Below are 25,957 nucleotides of genomic sequence, written 5' to 3' on the forward strand. Positions count from 1 at the left end.
GCGGAGTGGGCAACACCAGGCCTAAGCAAATTTGAATCACTCTATGCTTGGAGCTAATAGGAGGACTAACTCTTGAAGGCAAACAATTTTTATTGAACTATGAAGATTCAACTTGCTTGTGTTTGAAGCTACATTTTGGCTCAGATATACCCTAAGTAAAGAAACAAGAATTTAAACTTTACTTTTTAGGGAAACTGTTTTAGAAGTGAATACTTAACTGTCTTGCAAGTCACTTCTTCCATAGACACAGATTGAATTGTGTTCAGTAGTTTGTCTCTGTGGCGATGGAAATACAACTCAAACTAGACAGAACTAGAAAACTCTGTTCGAAGACTCCTACCATTATGTACCAATCAATGTGTTATCAGATTTCATTATCTTCTGGCACTGTGCAAAACCTAGCAGACTGAACTCTAGTTTGCATATCAGAACACTATGTAATTTGAGAGCCTACACACATCTGTTTAGCAGCATTGTAAAAATAGGCTACTCTGCTAAAAGCTCTGTTACGGCAAATGATACAAACTCAACATTATGTGCCTGACAAAGAAGCATCATTTCCAAGTAAAGCCAAGACAAAACTGCTTACCAAACTGCTGTATTGCCCTATCTGCACTCCACGGCAACTCCAGAGTCATATGTACCCTTCGCCTCTGGTTCTTGGCTCGTCGATCTGCTTGCAATGAAATACCAGAGCTGGCTGCTTCAGAAATGATGGCAATATTCTTTAAGAGAGTAAGAATGGAAAGGTTGGATTTTAAAATGTTAATATGTCTATGGACAAGATGTGAACATGTGTTTGAACTGGTAAGAAGAGACTGTAATTCAAAAGGTAGATCACATTCTTTGCATGCAGAAGGGATCTCCAAGTCACCTTTAATGAAACAGAAGTTACATGTGTTTTACCTCTATTTTACCTCTTAAGCTACTATTAACTTTAATAATCTTTCGAATATTTTAAGTAACTGTTTTAACAGTCTTTTATCGAGAATGGAGTCAGAGGTTTCCTGTTACTGTTCTGCTCTTCTTTGTTAGAGACCATCTTGGCTTTGAATCCTGGAAGACCTGCAGGCCTTTTCCACCTGTCCTGGGAGGGCAGGACCCTGACTGACTCCAGCTACAAAAGCTGAGGCTGCTGAAGAGGACAGGGACCGTTTTGGCTGTATCTTAGTGCAGACCCAACCAAAATACTGCCAAGAATTCCCTGACATCTGTCCATCTATTTTATATGAATCTTTCCTTGAGAACTGATGTAGAGTAATGAAAATGGTTACCTTATCTCCATCCATGAATCTTTGCTTCTCTGTGATGTTTAGGATTTCAACAGGAACATCTAGCTCAGACCTGGACTCGTAAGAGATGCTGCCATCATCATTACTCACGACTCTCCCTTTGCGACCTGTCATCTTGGGAAGAATGACCTGTTTTAGCATGCTAAATAGTGCTTTTAGGAATCCATTAAATACTTCCAAGCACATGCACTCAAGAAAAAGCTTGTATGATTAAACATGCTGCCCATTTCTAGCAGAGTTTGTGTCCAAAGCCTGACTTGCCCTAACAAACTTTTAGGTTAAGATTAATTCTGGTTCCCTTATTCTCCTCCTGTGTCCTGATAACACCTGAAGGCTCACTCCAATGGAAGTAAGAACTGAGGGGTTGGTGGGTTTGGGGTGAAATAGTGACTGGTCAGAAGCCAGCGAGTTATTTTTAAAGGGACACGGAAGAACTTGTGTTTAAAAACTTCTCTGTGAACAAAAGGTTGCTTTTGCAACTGTTTGGTTTTTTTCCTATTTGACAAAAGAGGGGGAGCAGGGAAGTCAGGACAGTAGTGCTGGCTTTCTAAAACACCTACATGCTGAAGACATCCAAGTCTACTTCTCTACTTCTGAACAACTCCAGGCACGCCTGGAAGAAGCGGACCATTTGGATCCCTTCCAGTCGGGATTCAGGCCTCATCATGGGACTGAAACTGCCTTGGTCGCACTGGTTGATGATCTCCGGCGGGCTAGGGACAAAGGTGAGAGCTGTTTCCTAGTTCTGCTGGATCTCTCAGCGGCGTCTGATACCATCGACCATAGCATCCTTCTGGACCGTCTTGAGGGGCTGGGAGCTGGGGGCACTGTTATACAGTGGTTCCGCTCCTTCCTCCTGGGCCGTGTTCAGAAAGTGGTGGTGGGGGATGAGTGTTCAGACCCTTGGGCCCTCACTTGTGGGGTGCCTCAGGGTTCCGTCCTCTCCCCCATGCTTTTTAACATCTATATGAAGCCGCTTGGAGAGATCATCAGGAGGTTTGGGCTGGGTGTTCATCAGTATGCGGATGACACCCAGCTCTACCTCTCTTTTAAATCAGAACCAGTGAAGGCGTGAAGGTCCTGTGTGAGTGTCTGGAGGCGGTTGGAGGATGGATGGCGGCTAACAGATTGAGGTTGAATCCTGACAAGACAGAAGTACTGTTTTTGGGGGACAGGAGGCGGGCAGGTGTGGAGGATTCCCTGGTCCTGAATGGGGTAACTGTGCCCCTGAAGGACCAGGTGCGCAGCCTGGGAGTCATTTTGGACTCACAGCTGTCCATGGAGGCACAGGTCAAATCTGTGTCCAGGGCAGCTGTTTACCAGCTCCATCTGGTACGTAGGCTGAGACCCTATCTGCCTGCGGACTGTCTCGCCAGAGTGGTGCATGCTCTGGTTATCTCCCGCTTGGACTACTGCAATGCGCTCTACGTGGGGCTACCTTTGAAGGTGACGCGGAAACTACAACTAATCCAGAATGCGGCAGCTAGACTGGTGACTGGGAGCGGCCGCCGAGACCATATAACACCGGTCTTGAAAGACCTGCATTGGCTCCCAGTACGTTTCCGAGCACAATTCAAAGTGTTGGTGCTGACCTTTAAAGCCCTAAACGGCCTCGGTCCAGTATACCTGAAGGAGCGTCTCCACCCCCATCAGTCTGCCCGGACGCTGAGGTCCAGCGCCGAGGGCCTTCTGGCGGTTCCCTCACTGCGAGAAGCAAAGCTACAGGGAACCAGGCAGAGGGCCTTCTCGGTAGTGGCGCCCGCCCTGTGGAACGCCCTTCCAGCAGATGTCAAAGCGATAAACAACTATCTGACATTCAGGAGACATCTTAAGGCAGCCCTGTTCAGGGAAGTTTTTAACGTGTGACATTTTACTGTATTTTTGGTTTTTATGGAAGCCGCCCAGAGTGGCTGGGGAGGCCCAGCCAGATGGGCGGGGTATAAATAATAAATTATTATTATTATTATTATTATTATTATTATTATTATTATTATTATTATTATTATTATTATTATTATTATTATTATTATTACTTTTGCCTTCCATTCAATTCCTTATCTATTAGTGTCTGATATTTCCACTTGGAAGCATCATCTTCTGAAGCTCAGGATATCCAAGACACTGGACTTCTAATCACTGAAGGCAATACCTTCTTTCTTTACTGACAATGTCACCAGCCATGTTGTTGGTATGAGAGAGAGAGAGAGAGAGAGAGAGAGAGAGAGAAAGAAAGAAAGGGCGGGTGGACAGGGAGTCCTCATCAACAGTTGCCCAGAAGGGAATGTAATCCTCAGGCTAAATAGGTTTGCTACACCTGTTATTAGTGGAAGGTAGTTTGACTCTAGGCCAATTAATGCAAAGGCACTGGAATGAACATCACTAGGCTTTATTTTATAAAATTATGTTTTGGTTTCTCAAATCTTTATTTAATTGCATTTAATGTTAAACATGTTAAGGTATGTGGATGTTCTGTAGCAATTCCTGCTCTTATGTTTGCACACCATAACACCTCAAACTACAGGTCTGCTTCCCACAGTTACTTGAGATCCAGCACCTACCTCAGCCACATTCTCAGGACCACCGAGTTCATCTATAAGTTCATCCAGTGTATTAGGAGGAAGATCTTCTGATAGTTTTTCCAATTTATCAAGCAACTCCTTTTTCATCTGCTGGGCTCTCTCAACAGCATCCTGACTTGTTACATAGCTGGTATGTGTATTACTGTTAGCTGCAGCATATATACAAAAAAAGGAATGGTGGTGTTTAGAAATGTGAAAGTGTTGTTCCCCTTGCTGGAAGGAGCATTCTGGCTTCAAAAGCCAATTCAGAAGCTGGACATTCAACATACCAGACGTATTTGTAGTAGAGGAGGTAACTACTGTGGAAGAAAGAGAACTGGGCCGTTTGGATCCAAGTCCAGACGCTAGTAAGGCACTCTGAATGGAATCTGGGTCTATGCTTTTCTTTCTTTTCTTTTCTTTGTTTTTCTTATGTTCTTTCCTAATTAGCCAGGGGTCTGAAGAAAAATAAAATGTATTAAAGGAGAAAAAAAGGCTTCTGGATAAATATGAAAACTATGCACCAGAGCAATTTCTTTTGCAGGTAAATCTTTTGTCAGCTTAATGAAAAACAGTACAATTGTAACTTATGCACATTTAACACGTGCGGTTTCAGTTCTATGTGGTTAAAGGCTGGCCGGCTGAAATCACACAAACTAAATGTATGGAAAGCAGAAAGCTTTAAAGATCTTATGTGCAGGGTTTTCCCAGCACAGAAGCTTCCAAGCCTTGCTTACATGGCTCTTGCAAGATCTTGTGGGAACTTGAACAGCCTCTTAAACTTGAACTCTCTTACAAGAGCACTCCAGAGCTTGAACAAGAGTATTCTAGAACTGATCAAGGCCCACTTGCTAGATGGCTCCAGAAAGGTAAGGATGCTTGCATGGCGAGTGGTTCAAGTATATGTGCTTGTGTGTGTATGTGCCATCCCTGGAGCGTAATCCCCCCACAAAATGTGATGGTACTATACTCAGCCTCTGCAAAGTAATACTACAGTGAATAGTGGCAGCACATGCAAAAAAGCAACAATTGAGAAGAAATACTATATTACATGATACCCATTATTATCTCACCATCTTCATCATCCTCGCTAGATTCATCCTTAAACGGGTTGAAGTCATCATCTTCCCCAGAGCTTAAAAACCTGGAGCTCTCATTATCACTCTCTTCATTGTCCGAGATGTCCGACTCACTGTAGCTTTCATCAGAACTGCTCCCAGCTAGCCCGCCAGTTTTACGCGCTTTCTTGGCTTCTCTGCTTATTTCTTCACCTTTTTCATATGAAAGGTAATAAAGAGGTGGCTATCACTGAGTGGCATTTACCCCCACTATTCTCTCTATGGGTTGTTAGCAAAGACTTTGTAGATTTTTTATTATTTATGGATGTTTAACAAGGTGGAAAACCGTATCAAAAGAAAAAGAAAAGGGGGGAAAGGGCCCTGTTGTACTCCTTACACATTAACAGGCTTCCTTTCAAGTCTTCTTCAAAGTATAAAATTACAACTTCACTGGAACTGATAAAAAGGGGCTGGAGATGAGGGCACCTCACAGGACACTGCCAAGTTTACAAGCCAAATGTTAAAAACCCAAGGTTGTACGTATGTGTGTGAGTTTTCCTTTGCTTGTTCTAACTGTATGGAGTCTTTTCCTGTAACAAGTCATGATATTTCACTGCTGTTATCACCTACTGCACCAATTATAATTATTTTACACAAAGTTAAGGAGCTGGAGAGAAGGGTCCTCATGGGAGCAAAGCAGTTTAAGACCCTGGTCACTCTGATGTGGAAACTGGGATGGGAGGCATATATAACAGCAGGGGTTGCTGAAGGTTCTATGTTTGTTGTGGTGCAGCAGGCCTATTAAGTCCCTATATAGTAAGAACGAGCAGTGCAAAGCCCTCTGCAACTAATTCCTGAACACTCAAAATTAAATGAGCACCACTTACAAAAAGGGTGGTTCAAATGAGATTTGCTTTTCACATCTCTTGATATTTAAATCAGTTCAGGCAATAGAGAGAGTGATAAACATAGTATTTCAGACAAAAAGCTTCACAGCAGAAGACAGACACTATGGTCTGTTCAAATAACGAAGAACTTGCAGCTGAGTGTGGGTAAAAATCAGTGTACCGGTAGCTTGAATTAGTTCTTCAGTGACCCAGTGCCAAGACTCCCTGCTCTATACAATTGCTGATTAGTCTTCCTTGCACACCTGTGAACACAGTTACTTGCCAATACGGCTAGATTTTCTTATTTCATTTCATCTATATCCAATATTCAAGGTGGCGTACATGGCTCTTCCCCTCATTTACTCCCCACAACAACTCTGTAAGGTAGGTTAGAATGAGAAACAGGCCCAAGTTCACCCAGTGAGCTTCATGGCCAAGTGGGGATCTGAAACTTGGTCTCCCAGGTCCTAGTCCAAAACTCTAACCACTATCTTAACTATATTAGAATAGCATTACAACTATGTACCTTTGCGTTTCTTCATTTTGTCCTCCTTGCAAGGGCTGTCTCTAGGAGAGTTGTTATTACTTTGAGCAGACAAGTCGATTCCCAGCAAGCTAAAAAGCTTCTTCCTGTCAGGAGCTGGGAAATGTTTCTCAATGAGAGACTGAAATACTCCCCTGCAGATTTAAAAAAGAAAACACAGTTTTGCTTGGTTGAATGGGCAACCTAAAATTTCTCTTCTCCCAGCATTTTTAAATGCAGCTGTTTATGTGGTATTTTCTTGAAGGTCTGAATTGTTTCAGGCAGATGCTATTAAATCTCAATTCAGTCTGAACAGCCATACCAAGAGCGGCAATGAATCAGATGGGGACTGGTTAGTCTGGGGTCAATACTGTTCAAAAGAAGATCATCCACAGTACTGCATCATGGCAGAAAATTATGAAGGACCATGACTTGGCATGTGAGAGTCACTGAAAGCACACTATATTATATGCTGCTTGAACAAAGACCAATCAATTAAGAAACCAAAGACCTTAAAAACCATCTCCCCTCTTACATAAAATTGCAATTTCCACAGCTCCAGAGGCAAACAGATCACAGAAAGTAATAGTACCACTTTATTCTGACTTGATCAGACCACACTTAGAGCACTGTGTCCAGTTCTCCAGTTAAAGATACTGATAAGCTGGAATGTATGCAGAGGAGGGTGATCAAGATTATTGACGTTCTGGAAAACAGGCCTTATGCGGAATGTTTGGGGGAGTTGGGTAAGCTTAGCATGGAAAAGAGGAGACTATGATAGCCATCTTCATATATCTAAGGGCTGTCAAAAGCTGCAGCAAGCTTGTTTTCTCCTGCTCAAGAGGGCAGGACCCCAACCAATAGATTCAAGTTACAAGAAAGGAGATTACGACTAAACACCAGGAAGAACTTTCTGACAGAGCTGTTCGGCAGCGGAATGGACTCTTTCAGGAGGTGGTGGACTCTCCTTCCTTGGAGGTTTTTAAGCAGAGGCTGGATGGCCATCTGCCATGGATGCTTGAGCTGAGATTCCCTGCATTGCAGGGGGTTGGACTAGGGCCCCTTCCAACTCTACAATTCTATAAACAATGATGCAGCAGAAGGCTGCATAATTAAAAGAACATTTTGCAGTCAGAGATGAGATTTTAAAAAATAACTAACTTAAAATCAGCCTACAAGGTGCCGCTATACCCAGCAAAGTCACTGTGCAAGTCGCATGGCTTCTGCTTCTTTTTGTCCCACAACCCCCATACACCTCAGGTCTGCTCCCAGGGTTCCTCCCAATACACCAGAGCCATCTGGGGTGTGCAGGGGGAGGATGCTCCGGTGTGGAAGCAAAGGTTGCTCTACTTATGCAATGACTTTGCTGGATACAACCCAGTGAATACATGAACTTATGTACAGCACCTATAATGAAAGTAAAGAAACTTGTAGCAGCTATGCGATGATTTTAGAGCTGGCACGAACTTTTCCTCAGGATAAAAGATCAATTAAGTTCTGTAATATTCTTTCCTATTGTTCTCAATCACTGTACGCTCTCATTCGGATTCCAAGAGTTTCCAGAAATTCTGATTGCTTGGGGTGGAGAAAAAAAGCAGCTGCTGGACAAACATCTCCAACATTTGCAGTTTTAAAGCAGCATTGAAAGACCAAGTGCAGTTGATTAGCGAGCCCTCTTCCTCCTCCACTTTAGCGAGCCCTCCCTCCCTTCATGTTCATTTTTTAGTAAGCTTGCTGGCGAAACCTATATTGATTTTTATTGTACAGGTCTCTGCATTTTCCAAGAACCTGAAAAACTAAGTTACTTCTCCCAGATTTGTATGACTGATAGGAGTCTTACTTTGCTGTGGAAACAAAGTCGTTCAGTTCCCCACCACCTTCTTCCAAAGCTTCTAAGGTTCTTGCTTCCCCTGTGGACTGCAACCCAATGACTACACACTGGAGAGAGAAAAGGACACTCAGTTTAAAGCTCTTCCAAATATACAAAGCATATCCAACCCCCTCACCCCCCCACACACATTAGGTCACTCTGACATTCCCCTGAGAAAATGAAGCCATGTTTTGAAAACATTCTAGAGTCAAAGCCAACTTAACACTTACTTTGCCATTCTTTATTTCTTCTCGTGCCAGCTGTACCACCCTTTTCACTTTAGAAGCTATGCAGAGGTATTTGAAGAATCTCTGGTGGGCAGACCAGAACTGGCCCCACATAGACTTCTTCATCCGCTGCTCAGCATCAATGAGGTCGGCTGCTTGCTGGAATTTCTCCCTGGCACTTACCCACTGAAAAAGGAACACCAGAAATTTTTCTATAAGTAAATATGATGAACTTTTACAGTGTAACAGATTAACCTGAGATGATTTGTCCAAGAATGTTTCAGTTCATCACAGTTCTTTTCTAACTTGCTACCTTCAGGGAATCAAGGATGTATCGTTCTAAGGTGCTTAGTCAATTCAGAAAGAGTGCTGCCAATAATTACTGGACCTCAGCGTTGCCTTCTATGAGTTGAATACACCCTAAAATGGGAGACGGTGCCCTCCAGATGTTGGACTACAACTTTGATCTTCTCTAATAACTGTCCATGCCGGCTGGCGCTGGCAGGAGTTAGAAATCCAACAACATCTGGAGAGCCACAGATTCTCCATTCCCACACAAGAATATACCCCATGATAAAACACTGCCAAAGACGACTAGCAACAATGAGTATTCTGTCCTTCAGGGAAACTCACTCACTGCACTGATCTTCTCACTGAGGAGTCCCAGGGTTCCCTGTCAACTTCTGCACTATAGAATGATCGCTGTAACTTTGTTCAAATCAATAATTTTATCATTAGTGCTTTTAATCAGACCCTGAAGACTGCAGTTACATTATGATGTACAAGACACACACCTGAATATTTAAAAGTCAGGACAAGTGACAGCCACCTCTTACAAGCTTTACAAATATGCATTGAGAGGTCCAGTAAAAAAACGCATTTTCAAAGGATGGGATGATAAAATAACTTATTTGAAACATTTAAAAACATGTTCTCCTAACTTCTTTCTAAGCCTTCACCAATAAGAGCATGAAAACCAACTTTTCAAGGAAATATTTTTATTTCCATAGTACAAGCATGTCTCAATCCAGAGAATTTACATGTAGCACTGAAATCAATGGGGTAAGTTACTCATGACTAATTTGAATTATTTAAAATATTATTATTGTAATATCAATCTTATGTGTAGAATAAATAAATTTAAAACACACTACGTAAAGAACCAAGTGGTATTAGTCTTAGCAGACAACGTCAAATTAACAGGCTTCAAATACCCAACAAACAGTAAGGTCTTCAGTTGATAATGAAAACTTATCAGTAATGTGTCAGGTAGAGGAAGTTGCCCAACTGGAGCATCAGCACCAAGAAGGATCTTTCTCAGGTTACTGCATCATATGCTTCAACGTATGTGGAGGGCCGCCACCACAAACCTTAATACAACCCTTTAGGTAAGAGCAGAACCACTGTACTGCCAACTGCCAACCTACACAGCCAATCTAGCAAAATACCATGGGTGTTGGTATTAAGAGCTGCTGAGAGATCAAAGAGGAGAAACAGGGTAGCACCTCCCCCTTCCGCCCTCCATCAGAGCAGCCAGGGCTGACTCAGTCCCTAACTCAGGCCTGAACCCCAACTGGAATGAGTCCAGAGAATCTGTTTCCTTCAAGAACATCTGGATGGTCATCACCCTCTTGAGCACCTTCCCCAACATGTGCAACTGGGCAATAGCTTTCACAAACTGCTGGGTTCTCCCCCCCCCCCGCCAACCGAGGAGCAGGCACACTACTGCATCTTTAAGAGTGGCAGTTACCTCCCCATCCTGCAAATATTCATTTACCACACCTTGGACCCACCCGGTCAGCCACCCTACACCAGTCTGGATTAGGGTCTGTGTGTTCAACTACAATTCAAAAGGTACAGTGCCTAGTTTAACATGTAAAATGCTGTATTTAAACACACTTACCATTTTTACAGATTTATTATACATTTTAACATAGTGGTGTGAAAGCTGAACCTCATCAATTTTGAAGGTTACACCCGAAAAGCTCAGCTGCCTTGCTATATACATTCCTCGTAGCTTCATATCCATAGCAACAATTTCCATGGCACCTACACCTCTGAAAACAAACAAACAAACAGAAAGGAACCATCAAGGCAATTGATAAGATGGAAATTATTTTAAAATAGAGAATTCTTGGATTTATTAGGGAAAGCTAATGTTGTATTAAAGCCTGATTAAATATGGTTTTTCAATGGAACAAGTATCTTCAAGCACTACCACAAAATGACACCACCACCAGACTGACTTGCAAGCACCGTATTTTAAAAACACACTATAGACATGAGAAGGGAGAATCTGTCAAGCTTTCTATTATTTACATCAATGGACGACATGGACTTTGCCTCAAATAAGAAAGTCTCCTGGGAACATACTACGGAGGAACCAGAAGGCATTCTCACCCCCTTCCTGTGCCTGAACAGCTAATGTCAACTGAGTGGAGAAACGTTTGCAGTATGTGAGTTCTCAGCTCAGCAGGATCCCTTCCTGCATTTGCATCCGGCTTGAGTGTGGCACCCTATGGCTTGGATGGTTCTTTTATTGGAGGGGAGAAAGCAAGGTCCAGGTGAGCAAATGACCCTGCTCTGTGACTGAAGGACAAGATAATATGGCCTTCTGGAGCCATCTGATTTCAGTATACAGTAAGAGAGACTTGTACTGCAGTTTAATGTCACCAGCCCCGTGCTGTGTAACACTCCTCCAGCAGATTCAGCAAGCACCCTCAACTTTTGACTGAGGCACCTCTTGAAGACTTTTTCATGCCAACAGGCCTGTGCAGCTATTTAAAACTTTCTTGACTAGTCACTTTAATAATTGTTTTGGACCATTTATATTGGTGTTTTATGTCTGATTCTTATACCACAGCGATATTTTAGTATGGTGGCATATAGATACTTTTATAAAAAATAAAACCTCCAAGTGACACAATGCAATGCAGTATCTGCTTTTGAAGGTAGAAATGGGTCCTTTACTTGCCATCATTGACAGAGACCTCTACAGACAAGATCCTCCCACAACTGCTTTTGCATCTCTAGGAAGTTTGGCACCGAACTGAATAGTCTTCACATTTAGGTATTCTACTTACAAGCATGCATTTTGAATAAGGCAATTCACTATATTTCACTAGAAAGAAATTCAGATTTTCCTACAGCAAGTCTCCATTTTGTTTCATGCAGCTCCCCAGATTTAGTATAGTATCAGTTTCATTTCTGAGTCACATGAAATAATCCTCCCTCCTCTGCCTAGGAATTAAATGTTTGTTCTTACATCCTCTGGCAAATAATGTTGCCTTCAAATTCAAGCCCTGAGTTGTCCCCCTAAAACAGGGAAATATTCAAGAGCCATGTGCGACTTGATAACAAATAACACCTCATATGAAACTGTCTTATAGAGTCAGACCATTCCCATGAGCCATCTTACTGAGGATAACCATTTTCATGCTGGATCTTCTTCATATAAACCTTGAGCTCTACCACATAGTTATAGCCTGCATATTAAACAACAAGAGTTAACATATGGAGTCAACAACTTACCTTCTTTCAACAGCCTGAATAAAGTCACTGAACTCCCTAAATGGAGTTCCTTCACCCCATATCCCAAGGCGGTTCATATATGCCATATTGCGTGGCTCAGATGCACCTGAAAAAAAATATCTAGATTAAATTTCATACCTTTCCACCAACTTAAGTAACAAAACAACAACACCACATTTAAAACAGAGTACATACCTGTGGCACTAGCATAGACAACTCTGGCTTTTGGAAGTTTATTCTGCAGCTCCAGAACAGCCAAACCTGTCTTAGTTGGTTTTGATGACCCAACAGGACAAAGATTTTTAGCCTTGTGACATTCATCAAATACTATCTGAACATATTGTTAAGGAATAGACATTAATAATAAAAATAATCTTACTCCCAAGGAAGTTTTGACTTACAGTGAAACAGAAAGATTGGTCATAATGTTACCCAATTATAAATAAATAATGCAGCAGAATCCCAAGCACTTCTCCTTGCAAGTGAGCCTCACTATGTTCAGTTGGACTTTCTCCCAGATAAATTGGATAGGGTTGGAACAGCAGTCGATTAATCATACAAGTTTTAGTCAATCAAATGTGCATATTGGTTGTTTTGGTATGACATATATATGCATGTGTTTCAGTGGACACCTTGTAAGATCTTTCCTTCTATTTGGAAGAGAATGAGGAACACCTCAAAACAATGTTTAACATATACAGTTTTTAGAAGTACTGTACTTTTATTAACAATAGTTTTTGCAAGTAAGAAAAGGTGCTTCATCTGGACAATCAACTAAGAGCTAAAAAGTCAATCAAATACTGCAGCTTAAAGATCAGTTTAGCTTTTTATTAATTAACTAGACATCCATGTCTTATATTTAATTATAAATACAAAAGTTTTACTGCTTGGAAACACTTCTACACTTGACAGATGTCTTTCCCAAGTGACTGAGAGTCCAATAATTTAAAATCAGCAAGACACACATGCTTAAGAAAGTGAGTGCATGCACAGGTTTAAAGAGCTTTGGGAAGAGTCTGTTATTGTACCAAGTTAGAACACTGAAAAGATACAACTCCATCAAAGTCATCTCCGCACCAGTGAAGAAGTTGTTTGAGCCTCGTTTTATATTTACCCCCGGACTGACTTTCTCCAATAAGAGAGGAATAGGTGGCAAATATGACACCTTTCTTCACACTCCCGTTGTGTTTTGAAGAAATTTTTCCATATTTGAACTAAAATAAAAATACCATATTAGTATAAAAGACACCCTGCAACTGGCACAACTATTAGTTCCTTACAACTATTAGTTCCTTAATCTTACAAACTTGTACATCCAACATTCAATTTCCATCTATATAATTATTGTAAAGTTGCAACAGAATGCACAAACCCAATATAAGCAACAATGTTAAGTGCAACACAGTGATCTTAATACCTATACTTTCTCCTACAAAGCTCATACAGTGGTACCTCGCAAGACGAATGCCTTGCAAGACGAAAAACGCGCAAGACGAAAGAGTTTTCTGTTTTTTGAGTCGTTCCGCAAGACGAATTTCTCTATGGGCTTGCTTCGCAAGTCTTGCGAGTTTGTTTCCTTTTTCTTAAAGCCGCTAAGCCGCTAATAGCCGTGCTTCGCAAGACGAAAAAACCGCAAGACGAAGAGACTCGCGGAACGGATTAATTTTGTCTTGCGAGGCACCACTGTACACATTTCCTCTATTTTTAAAGCTAAAGTTCAAAAGAGAAATGTTCCTAATCTTGGCAAGTTTGTGCCTGTGCCACTTTTTGTTTCTGCTGAAATAGTTCTAATACCAAGACACATGGAGAAATGTTTTTTGCCTGAAATCTATGGTCACAAGTTACAATACCCTTTTTTAACTGTAACTGTACAACCCTGGAAAATGCATTTCCTTAAAGGAAAGGACAGCAAAAAGGTGGGCTAACTCCCAGCATTCAGTACACTATAGTAAGGGAAGAAGCGCAAATATTCAACCCTGCAAAGAGCATTAGACTTCTTTATTCAGTGTGAATAGTGGCACAGGTATGGCACATTCAGTACAACTTTGCTCTTTATTAGAAATAGGGATACTGCAGGATTTTGTTTAGTACACATTTTTCAATGAACTGACTTGATTTGTACTTCCCAGACCAATACACAGATTGTAGCAGTTATCCTTCAGTTTTTGCACTTGTTCACATTTTGTGACAAAGTTCTTGGCCCAAACATGTTCCAAAATGCTTATTTTATAAGAAAAGAGTACAGTCATACTTCTTGTTACGTTAGATTCAGGTTACGTTCTTTCAGGATACGTCCTGCCACGACCCGGAAGTAACGGAACGGGTTACTTCCGGGTTTCGGCGCTCACGCAGACGCTCAAAATGACGTCACACGCTTGAGCAGAAGCGGCGAATTGTGACCCATGCACACGCGGGTTGCGTTCTGCTCATGTAACGAACGGGGCTCCGGAACGGATCCCATTCGCAACTAGAGGTACCACTGTACTGTAGTGTGGTTAATAAAATTCACAATTGATGCAGAACAGAGTGGATTTATGAGTGAACACATGCAAAACAGAAGTGGACTAGAAATAGATCTGTCCATTCCCAATTAGAAACCTTCACAAATGCAGTTCTTTCCAAGAACTTGTTACAATGTTATGCTGAGCTTCCACCCAGATTAATAAGACTCTTTCCCACTGTATATTTAACATCTAGTTGCCAATAACTCATTTGTTACTATAATCTTACAAATTTAATAACAGATTTGTTAAATCTATGAATGTCTAAGAGATAGTTAAGACATGGAGACTCATGTAAATGATGATTCATAAAACTAATATTACCGTATTTTTCGCCCTATAGGACGCACTTTTTCCCCTCCAAAAATGAAGGGGAAATGTGTGTGCGTCCTATGGGGCGAATGCAGGCTTTCGCTGAAGCCTGGAGAGAGAGAGGGGTCGGTGCGCACCGACTCCCCTCGCTCTCCAGGCTTCAGGAGAGCCCCAGCGCCAGCCCCACAAGCTCGGGGGACAGTGGGGAGGCGGAACGCTGCCATCCCGCTGTCTCCGGATGTGGTTTGGAGGCTGACGGCGGGGAGACGCATGCTTCTCCCTGCCGCCAGCCCCGCAAGCTCGGGGGACAGCGGGGAGGCGGAACGCTGCCATCCCGCTGTCTCCGGATGTGGTTTGGAGGCTGACGGCGGGGAGACGCATGCTTCTCCCTGCCGCCAGCCCCGCAAGCTCGGGGGACAGCGGGGAGGCGCAGCGCGCCACCCTGCTGTCTCCTGACGTGGTTTGGAGGCTGCCGGCGGGGATAAGCCCCCTTCTCCCCGCCGCCAGACCCGCAAGCTCGGGGACAGCGGGGAGGCGCAGCGCGCCATCCCGCTTTCTCCCGACCTGGTTTGGAGGCTGGCGGCGGGCTTCCCCCTCTCCCAGCCCCGCAAGCTGCCAGAGCGATGCCAAAGCTGCGCGCAGCTTCGACATCGCTCTGGGACCCGTTCTGGGGGAGGGGGAAGCTCGGGCTTCCCCTGACCCCAGCCCCACAAGCTCCCAGATGTGCCTGTTCTGGGGGCTGGGGTCGGCGGAAGCTCGGGCTTCCCCCGCCCCGCGCCTGGGGGGGGGAATAAAAATGTTTTCCTTTATCCCCCCCCCAAATCTAGGTGTGTCCTATAGGGATAAAAATACGGTAATTAATTTATAAGTCTAGCAAGATATCCAATGCTGTAAAGCAAAGGACTAAAGAAGCATTTTCCACAACTAAATTTGTTAAGAACTACAAATTTCAGTGGAAGAGTTCAGAAGCAAATTACTACCCAAATAAACTCAAGAAAGCTCAAGCAATTGTCATGTGTTTTAATAACTGGACACCCCCCCACCCCAATCCTGAAGTGCTCATCAAGCCTGTAGCAGGGCTCCTACACCACACCAACATCTTGATTTTATAATACTGCACTGGAATAGCGGCATTCTAAGCAACTGTGTGCTACTATTGCAACTTAGGCAGGAAGGCAACAAAACCATAAACAGCAGGTTTTAGCATGTCTAAGATATACAGCATTCACATAACGGGCATCTCACACAAGCATACCTAATACTTTGCTTCAACTGTACATAGTAAAAAAATCCACACCTTGTTTAATGAATGAACCAAAATGTTTTTTGCTCCAATATCTCTCAGATCTCTTTCTGCATCATATTTCAAATCATTTGAAACACTAAACCTAGGGGAGAGCAAACACAACTGTGAAGATACAGGCAAAAAAAAAGTTAAGGATCTTGCTTACATAGCATTCCCCCCCCCCCCAATTTACGTGATCTCTACTTACCATACTGCCCTTTTTCTACCCAAGAGGTAGTTCTCATATATTATTCCAGCTATGGTCCTTCCTTTTCCTACACCTGCACCATCACCTATCAAGAAACCAGCTCTGTCTCCATTGGGTAGGAATGTTTCATGTTGCTGCAGAATGTTAAAAAAAGGAAGATAAAAGATTCAGCACAGCAGAAGTTACACGCCAACCCCACTCCTTCTGTAGCTGAACGGGAACTTGGTTCGTTTTGAGTAAACATGAAACCATGACATACCTGTGCTGCGTATGTAACAGCTTCAAGCTGCAATGCTGACAGCCAGCCACTATCAATACTCTCTTCAGGAATTGAAGACTTATACCAAACCTCTGGAGGGGTAACACTGGAGAGAGAGCTGGTTTCTACCACTGGATCAGGATGACGCAGACCAATTTTTACTGTTTGTAGAATATAATACAAATATTATAGGCAACATCCTATCAGAGGTTACTTCAGCAAGATAAATTTTTAGTGACTCTAATTCAAACATTTGCTCTTTATAAAACTAAAACTAAAGCTAAGAACTGCTCTAAATACAAGGCTCTTAATCTACAAAGCCGGCGGGAATTCGGAGGGTTTACGAAGTAAAGGGCAGAAACTAGAGTTCTATGTCAGTGTGACTCATGATTTATATACAGCCTTGTTTACAAGATTTACATGTGATGGTACAGGCCTAGTCCCATCTCCTGAAGAAATGCAAGGGACTAAAGATGCTCCACAAAAAAATTAGATGCATGCAAAGCAACCACACTGCCTTAGACCACATGATAAAGCCACCTTGCTGAAGCTAATGAGGTTTGAGTTGGTAGAATGCCTGGATGGGAGATCCCATGAATGTCACCTTCAGCTCCATGATGGAAGATGCAGGACATAAATGTACTCAACACATGAAACAGACATCTGCTGATTGCTTACTCAACCAAGAGGCAAAAATGCCCTGAAGAAATAATCCATTGAAGTGATATCCTAAAAGGAGCCTTGGATAAACACAAAGGCAATTCTGCCTATGCAAGGAATTCCCTCTCCTAAATTCCTGCATTTCCCCTTGGGCAGCACGTACTTCCATTTGTGTAACTATCCAGTATGTTTTATTACATCATTCTAGCCCCCGCAACACTAGAGATCTGCGGAGAGTGAAGAAGGCAGATGTTCACAGTAACATCTTTTATGGATGGTTCCCCCCCTTATGATTTTATTGTCGAAATTATGCCAATGAAGGCTGAATGAATCTAGAGATCTGTTGAGACCCAGTCTTCAAATGAAAAGAGGTAGGAGATATACAAATACACACTACAACAATTATCTACTTACAAGAAATATATTGGTATACCTATGTACTGTAGTTTAATAATTTTTAACAGTTGAATAACCTATACAGTTGAATAACATACATTTTATGGGCATGTACTCTGCATACGTCTCTGCATGACCCATTTCTTCTTCATCTTCTTCTTCAGGCTCTTCTTCCTCTTTTGCTACTGGAACTTTCTGCAACAAAGATGAATATTTGTAAATTGTCTTGATACAGAAACAGCAACGCTAAAGACTAATCAGCAAGATGGAGCCAAAGGACTCTGCTACACCAACAGAGGAGAATGTTTATCTTTTAAAAGTGCTATGCAGGCTATGGTGTGCTGCAGGCTATGGTGGACAATGGGGTTTGCTCATCCTGAGCAACCCGACTGCTGCGAGGAGGCGGGAAGGGAGCACTGGCAAAGCACCTTCTCTAAAAAGCCCCAAAGGAAAATTCGGGTTCTGAAGGCTCCAGTGGTGTCAGGAACGCTCTCTAGTAGCCCCCAAAGCTCTGGAGGGAGCCATGGGAGCTCTGACATTGAGCACAGACACACGGCGCGATCCAGACCTCACAACAAAATGTTTCATTAAAGCATTTTGCCATTAAAGCAGCGACTTCTCTAAAAAGTAAAAGGAATCTGGGCCAATTTGGACATAGTCATTTAAAAAAACAACAACATTTAATAAGAATATATCAATTGGATCCACACCCGGGAGGGAAAGAGGGCCCCCCTGCAAGCAGCTATTGATCTGCATGGAATAAAATCTGCAGGGACTAAGAGAAGAATAAATAAGCATTCCAGTGGATGAATCGAATTAACATTGTAATTTGAACTAATACTGGATGCATAAATTTAAGGCTTTAAAGTTCTTTTCCGGCAAGCTTGCCAAACATTGGAAAGGTAAGAGAAGAAAGCGGGACGTGAACTTATCAATACTTTAAAGAAACCTCTTTATTTCATTTGTTTCTTTTTATGAACTAAATGAGACAGACACTGTATGTATGCATTTAAATATTAAATATTAAATTGGGATTGGCTTGGAAATATTTTTAGAGCATGCCATAAATGGATGGTTAAATATATTTATTATTGTTATTGTATCCATAATCATCATCATCACCATCATCATCATCATTATAAGGGTCCAATAGAAACCAGAAACAATTTGGGGGTGGGGTATTTATTTTTTAAAAAGAAACCTAAATCTTGGCAGCTGTAGGCACCTGTGAATATAGCTGGGTCAGGAATTCCCAAGTCACAGTACCACAAGAGAATGGCCTTCCCTAATCTCTGGATAAGCAGAGCAAGACCTCAGTAGATCTTAAGGAGTAGACTTATTTGTTAAAGGAGCAGGCACTCCTTCAGTAGCTTCTATATTTGGCTTTTGGGTGCAGAGAACTAAATTTTTCTGGAGCAGTGTTCCGTTAGAGAGCAATGTATACCTCGCTGCTGAGGAAGTTGCACCTACCATTGTAGGAGAAAAGCTTCTCATTTTCATGTCATTTATCCATATTCTTGCTACCTCTTTAGTAGATGCCTCCTTTTTTACAGTACCATTGCTTATATCAGCTACAAAGAGAAAATTTCCAAGTTAATATATAACAAATTAAATTTTCTAGAATGCAATCAAATCTCCTCTATAGTTGAATGCTGAGTCAGAGCATGTAAATTTCTGCGAATTTTAAACAAACAAAAAGGCAAAAGTTTCTCAACAGGTTCTGCCACAGCAACACTAAACAGGTTGTTAACCAGTACAGGTGCCACCGTTAAATCAAACTTACATCTGGATCACCTTGAAGGGTGGGTTAAAGAGAGGAAGCCCAATTCCCAGTTTTAGCAGTGAAACCAAAGTTTATCTTACCTGATTTGGTGGCATTTACCACCATTGTAGAAACTACAATTATTTCTGGAAGAAAGTCAACATTTTGGGGTCTAAATAATTTTTAGATTATTTAGATGAACACATAATTTAGCAGTCTCTCTCTCTCTCTTCATCCAAATCAATAATATGGCAATAGTACTAATAACTTGATATGATTCTGGGATGTGTATGTTATGTTCAAAGACTTGCAGAAATTATTTATTTTCCATGTGTCACATCCATGGCCCATGGACAGAGTGTACTTCAAGAAAACAATTTCACCACATCTTTATGAGTCAGAACGCAAGGCTAAAATGCAACTCTATTTTCACGACAGGTAACAGTGTAAATGCTTTTTAACCAAGAAAACATTCATGTGCTTCTATGCCACCTAAGAAGAGTCTATTCATTCACAGAAATAAACCCCTCCAGGAGTCTTTATCTTTCTGCAAGAGTTTGCTTTCCATCACAGTCTGCATTTAGAGAAAATGAAACAGAGCAAGTATGTTCTAAACAAGAGTCCTGTTTGTAAAGGTACTCAAATGTTGCATTGGTGGTTCAGTGGTAGAATTCTCGCCTGACACAGGTTAGCTTTTAATGCACACCATGCCCAGCAATTCACCTACATCGGCCTTCACTAACTTGGTGCCCTCCAGACATTTTGGACTACAAGTTCTATCAGCAGTGCTGCCTGTGAAGGTCATCAGGTTGGCAGAGATTGGCCTACAGTATTACATGCTACAAAGTTTACTATCTATTTAGAAGAATCACATTAACATAGTTGGCCTGTCCAGTTTATGCTTGCACACCATTTTGTTGTAAGATGCTGTAGAAAAAAAATCAGGCTAAATACCAAATATCTAACATAGCCTTCTCCAATCTGGTACCCTCTGAATCAGGCTTCCTCAACCTCGGCCCCTCCAGATGTTTTGAGACTACAATTTCCATCACCCCTGACCACTGGTCCTGTAGCTAGAGATCATGGGAGATGTAGGCCAAAAACATCTGGAGGGCCGAGGTTGAGGAAGCCTGCTCTAAATGTTTTAAACTATGAACTATCATCCCCAGCCAATGTGGCCAATGATAAGAGAAGATGGTTGCTGTAGTCCAAAACTTGTGGAAAGCACCAAGCTGAGGAAAGGTGATCTAGCATAAAGACAAATGGCTAAGGAGTCTGCAATGAGCATGCTAGATTATTCTGTTCAAGTCCCCCCAAAACTAATACTCCATCCAGTCAGCTTCTTAAGCCACTTACTTGCAGCTGTCGCAACCGGCTGAGCAATGTTGGGAGGTGGCTTCAGCTTCATCAGCTCATTAAGACTATTGTTTTTTAGCAGATCTTTTAGCTGGATCTGGTCCTTGGGAGTTGTGGACGTCAGGGCATTCCGAACTGCTGGCGCTGCAACTGACGGCCTGGTAGTGGTGCTGGTCTGTATAATTTTTGCTACAGTGATCGTCGGCCTGGTGGTGGTGACTGGGGTTGTTTTTGTCATTACTATGGTAGTTCCCAGAGTAGGAAGTTGGTTTATTTGATTCAGCACAAAGGTTGTAGTTGATGGTGGTTGCTACAGAAAGAACAGAAAGATCATTACCATTTGCTGGAAAACCCAACTGAAAACTCTTATTTAGTCTTGGCCTGCAAGTGAAAGCAAAAACGTAAAACTGAATAGTTCCAGTTTCAATTTCAGACTCCACAGCAGGGTCTCATTTGTTTGCTTGAGCTGGGCGAGACAGAAGTGTTTGTATAAAATCTTATCTTTTTAAGAAATTTGGTTATAATATAATAAAAGCAGTGCTTGCAATAATTAATATAATGAAAGCAATGAATGGAGGAAATGGGTAGATATATACTCTGCAGGCAGGAGTTGGCCAACAATGCAGCAAGAATGAAAAAAAAAAATTAATGGTGGGAAGGGAATTAAGATGAATAAAGCTTTTTTTTGTTTTTAAAAACACATGCTAAGTTAACTCTGGGGCATCAGAAAAGTTCTCAACACAACTTACCCTATGCAAGTTTCCTAACTTAGGTAAAAGTTAAGTAATTTTTAAAAGACATTTTCCTGGATTCCCGCCTCCAAATTACTATTTAGTTTTTTTGTTGAGCTGTCATTTTAATAGTGGGTGGCATCCAATGTTTTTGTTCTGAGTGGATGGGGCTTTCATTCACAGATCAAGAACAGTGCATTATACAATGTTGATGGTGTGGGCAGTTTGGGACCTGTTTAGTACAACAAGTCTTAAGAAGCACCATATACTGTACAATACTAAGGGTTCCAAATATACTCAACTGTCCCCCCACGGTAGATTTGGCCCTAACCATACAATACATACATGAATCAGCATGATATGCAAGACAGTGAACACTGAATTCTACACTGTAGTTTAACACCTTTCCCGTAGAAGAAACTGTTTCTTCATAGCTCAAGCCATTCTGTGATACAAGGTATCTGCAGGAAGTTTGTGCTTACTCGTTTTTCTTTCTTCATGTAATCAATTCCATCAGAGGCAAATTACCAATTCACACGCTTACCGTATTTTTTCGTGTATAAGACTAGGTTTTCCCTCTTAAAAATAATGTCAAAAGTTTGGGGGCATCTTAAACACGGATACATCTCCCCCCATTTTCTAAAATATGGTAATTAAGGCTTTACGTCTCTTACCCTGATGTTCAGTACAGCTGGAGAAGATGCAGTCTGTGGTTCTGGTTTAACAGCAAGTGATGCTTCAGTCTCCATGCCCAGTTCTAAGGCACTAACTGGGGCTGACTAAAGAAAGACAGAGAGAATAAAATCACATTGTGTAACACATCTTGGAAACAACATTCAAGTAAGACAAGCATCTCACTTGCTTTGCCTTTTTATTTATCTATTTAATACAGTCTACAGTCAAGAGGAAGCCAAAGGCAGCTGGTCTCTCAACCAGCAATGAAATTGCTCTGAAACCTGAGTGAATGGGTTAGTACCAAATGACAGTTGGAGAGCTTTTATTCTTAGATATATCCCAAAGAAGATACTGTATGCGCAGACATGCAATATGTGTTCACAACAGGTATGCAGATATTCCACACAAGATACTCTTGCACTTACTACTGAAAAATAAAAAACACTGACAACTGTGACCTCATGCAATTTCTAGATGACAACACATGTTTTTATATAGTGATTATATAGTTTCTCTATGGCGTGACAGTGGTGCCCTGCACGCTCACCCTGCATTCTCCATGCAAGTGCAGAGCTGTAGCTCAGTGTTTCTCAACCTTTTTCCGACCATGGCTCACTTCCGATATTGTTCCCTTCCTGTGGCCCTTCTGTCCTACTGGACAGCTTGGTGCAAACAGTAGTGGAGTGCAGAAGTGGGAAGGAGAAGTGGAAGCAATGCTGCCATAGGGTACGTGTGGCGATTCATCCACTGGGAAGCATGGTCACTTCTCTGTTCACGCTACTTGTTTTCTATTTTCTTCTGTCATGGCCCTCCATTTACCCGTGGCCTGGGGGGCCCCAGGGGGCCATATGGCCACCAGTTGAGAAACAATGCTATAGCGTACACCATTAGCCTACACACACCTCCTCCTCAGTATCAAGAGGAGGGCAGCACAGGGCACAGTAGCAAGAGTGGGAAAGCAGTCTCTCTCCATATGACTTCAATGGCATGAATCGAAATGCTTAAATGAGGCTAGGTTATTGCAATTAATTTGAAAGACAAGACTGACCAGGTGATGGATCTGATATTATTAAATGCTTAAAATTTTGCAAGACGTAAGCAGCACCACAGGCAGAAATACAAAATGTTACAATGTCACAGGAGAAACTTTCCCAAACTTTCTACCACTAGGAGCAGCACATAACCCGAAAAGTTTATTTCCTAGATTTTATCACCCTATCTCTAGCCACAACACTAAAGCACATTATTGACTTGGAACTGGGCAAATTTAATGTACAAGAGGCTAGGATACAATGCTTGCACCCAAACTGGTTAGGCACACTTATTCCACAGCCATGTTGCTTCATATCCAAGCTATCACTTTGTTTTAGTGTAGAATAGATAACTTTTAAAATATCATTATTTTCCCTTTTCAATTACCCAGTATCAGCATTGTACTTGAATGAAAAGGCAGCTCAAAAGGTTATTACAGTAAGCAATTTAAGTGTTTTGGGTTTATCAACCTGCTGAACAGCTGGAGCTGGGGTTGCAAGACCCATATCTGTAGACTCAATATCAAACAGGTCATTTGGGCTGATTCCACTCTCACTCAAAGCAGCAAGCAACAGATCTTGTCCTGGTTCCACCATCTCTGAAACAAAGCAAATTTACAATTAGGTGGTTTAAGTGGCAAGAACTCAAGAAGACAATCCTTCTGCGCACTTTCCACAAGCACAACTACAGCACCTATGAAGTTCTCAGACAACTCTTACAAATACTAGAAAATTATAAAATTATTCATAAAGCATTTAAGTCTTCACGGCATTAGGTGAAGAACTATTGTTCCTGTTAGGTAAAGACTATTAGGTTAGGTCACACTTCTATTGTTCCAAAGAACCACCATAATGTCACTGGGATTTGCTTCTAATAAACATGTTTAAAATCAGGGCATTGGAAGATCTGGTCAGAGCAGTGGAACTAAAGTTACAAATAACTATGTTTACAGCAACTATGCCGTTAGAATATAGAGGGATTCTGACAACAGTTCATAATTAAGAGGACTGCACGCCTTGTTTCGCCAAGCCAGTGATGGGCAACTGTTTTGACAAGTTCACCTAAAGTCTGAGGTATTAGGTCAGAGGTAGGGAACCCTTAGCCCTCCATATGTTGCTTAACTACAACTCTTATCAGCCCTAGCAAGAATGGCCAATGGCCAGGGATCTTGTCTTCTGCGCATAATAGTAGGAAGGAGTGCAGGCATGTCTATGCCACACATAAGCTTCTACTCTCTTCCAGGAGTGCCTGTGTCACATAAGAAAGGGGTATCACATGTTGGCCACAGCCACCTGGATAAGTCGGCCAAATTATAAAGTATCACCCCCAATACTTTTTTTTTTTTTTTTGCTTTGGGTGTTTAATATGGACATTATCACTTGGTTCTACTTTTCTGTAAAGTCTGCTCAGCATGTATGGTTGCTATACTCTGACCATATTCAATACTGTTAACTTAAAACGCAGAGACACAATTTCTCTTTCATTTACTACAACTGTTTGCATTAGACTAACCCTTCCCATAACAAGGAAGGTGTTACCATTAGTTTCCAGTAATGAAGAGCACAAAGTGAACTACCAAAAAGCAATACTAAAACACATTTACTATTAAGGTTATTCTCCCTTGAGTTTTGCATGAACTGAATTGGTCTCTGAAGTTGTGTGCAGCTACATCAAGAGCTCTGCTAAGTTTTGACAATTTCTCTCTCTCTATATATATATGAAGCCTTCCACCTGAATCATTTTTAAGGTGGATTATAGTGGCTGTAATAAAGTACAACACTTTGCCCTCCAACTGATGGATGGGGCCTTTGAAAACAGTTTGGAAGCTTCAGTTACTGCAGCCTCACAGGTTTAAGATGAACAGAAGAGAACACCAATTCTGTTCACATTAAATTGGTTGCCTGTATGCTTCTGAGCCCAATTCAAAGTGCTGGTTTTGACTTTTAATACTCCTTATGGTTCAGGAGCCCAATATTATTGGGAAAGGCATTCCAGAAATGAACATACCTGGACCCTTAGATCATTATGTGAGGCCCTTCTCCAGGTCCCTCCTCTGAGGGAGGCTTGGAAGGTGGTGGTGACAAAGGGAGGCGGCCTTTTCAATAGTGGTTCCACATCTGTGGAATGCTCTCTTTAGGCCTGCTTGGCACCTTCACTGACATCTTTTCAGCCCCAGTCTAACAGACAATTTACCCCGGCCTTTGATAAATTCAGTTGATTTTGGTTTACAACCAAAGCTTCCTGTAGCTGTTACTGGGGGTGGAGTTTTTATATGAGTTTTTGGGGGTGGAGTTTTTGCATGAAACATTTTCCCCTTGCCTACAGTACAATGTATTGTGTATATGTTTTGAAATGTAAGTCACTTGCAGACATTTTGGATAACAAATGATTAACACATTTAATAAATAATAATATGAAACTAGGTCACGGATAAAATATATTCATTATTAAAAGAGAATCTCAAGAAAGCCTGTGGAAATTACCACGGTCATTTCTCAGGATTTTAAGTTGAATACAACAGCTTTCAATACCATTTATTTCAAGCAGAAAGTTTTCTGTCTTTGGAGCAAGAAAATATACTCATGTTCACAAAACAGATCCAGGTAGGTTGTTTTCCCCTATCAAACTCTGAGAATTATGTTCACAAAGTTAAACCAGCAGGGTTAATGGTCAGGGATGGTATGAGTTGCAATTCAGCAACTTCTGGAAGGCCACAGGTTCCCTGGCTCTGGGTTAAACAGACTTTGGATCTATTTCACAAATTAATGTTTTCCAAACAATGTTGATTCCACAGGAATGCTGCAAAAAAGTTCCTATATGGATCACCAGATCTT

General features: G+C 41.7%; 1 protein-coding gene across 1 annotated transcript in view; it reads right to left on the reverse strand.

Moving 5' to 3' along the window:
- The window catches only part of SBNO1 (strawberry notch homolog 1), a 39,919-nt gene that overhangs the window by 12,225 nt on the left and 1,737 nt on the right, over positions 1–25,957 (reverse strand). The window contains exons 2-21 of the mRNA XM_081174682.1: positions 23,594–23,721; positions 22,091–22,195; positions 20,686–20,995; positions 19,038–19,138; positions 17,666–17,762; positions 16,512–16,672; positions 16,253–16,386; positions 16,057–16,147; positions 12,999–13,160; positions 12,142–12,277; positions 11,947–12,052; positions 10,319–10,472; positions 8,419–8,601; positions 8,159–8,256; positions 6,322–6,473; positions 4,924–5,121; positions 4,141–4,308; positions 3,851–4,020; positions 1,275–1,406; positions 590–725 (exon numbers count right to left, since the gene is read on the reverse strand). Coding sequence (XP_081030808.1) covers positions 590–725; positions 1,275–1,406; positions 3,851–4,020; positions 4,141–4,308; positions 4,924–5,121; positions 6,322–6,473; positions 8,159–8,256; positions 8,419–8,601; positions 10,319–10,472; positions 11,947–12,052; positions 12,142–12,277; positions 12,999–13,160; positions 16,057–16,147; positions 16,253–16,386; positions 16,512–16,672; positions 17,666–17,762; positions 19,038–19,138; positions 20,686–20,995; positions 22,091–22,195; positions 23,594–23,719 — 2,920 coding nt within the window. The 5' untranslated portion in view covers positions 23,720–23,721. The remainder of the gene's footprint in view (positions 1–589; positions 726–1,274; positions 1,407–3,850; positions 4,021–4,140; positions 4,309–4,923; positions 5,122–6,321; positions 6,474–8,158; positions 8,257–8,418; positions 8,602–10,318; positions 10,473–11,946; positions 12,053–12,141; positions 12,278–12,998; positions 13,161–16,056; positions 16,148–16,252; positions 16,387–16,511; positions 16,673–17,665; positions 17,763–19,037; positions 19,139–20,685; positions 20,996–22,090; positions 22,196–23,593; positions 23,722–25,957) is intronic.

This window comes from Podarcis bocagei (assembly GCF_964188305.1).
Source record: "Podarcis bocagei genome assembly, chromosome: 16".
Lineage (NCBI taxonomy): Eukaryota > Metazoa > Chordata > Lepidosauria > Squamata > Lacertidae > Podarcis > Podarcis bocagei.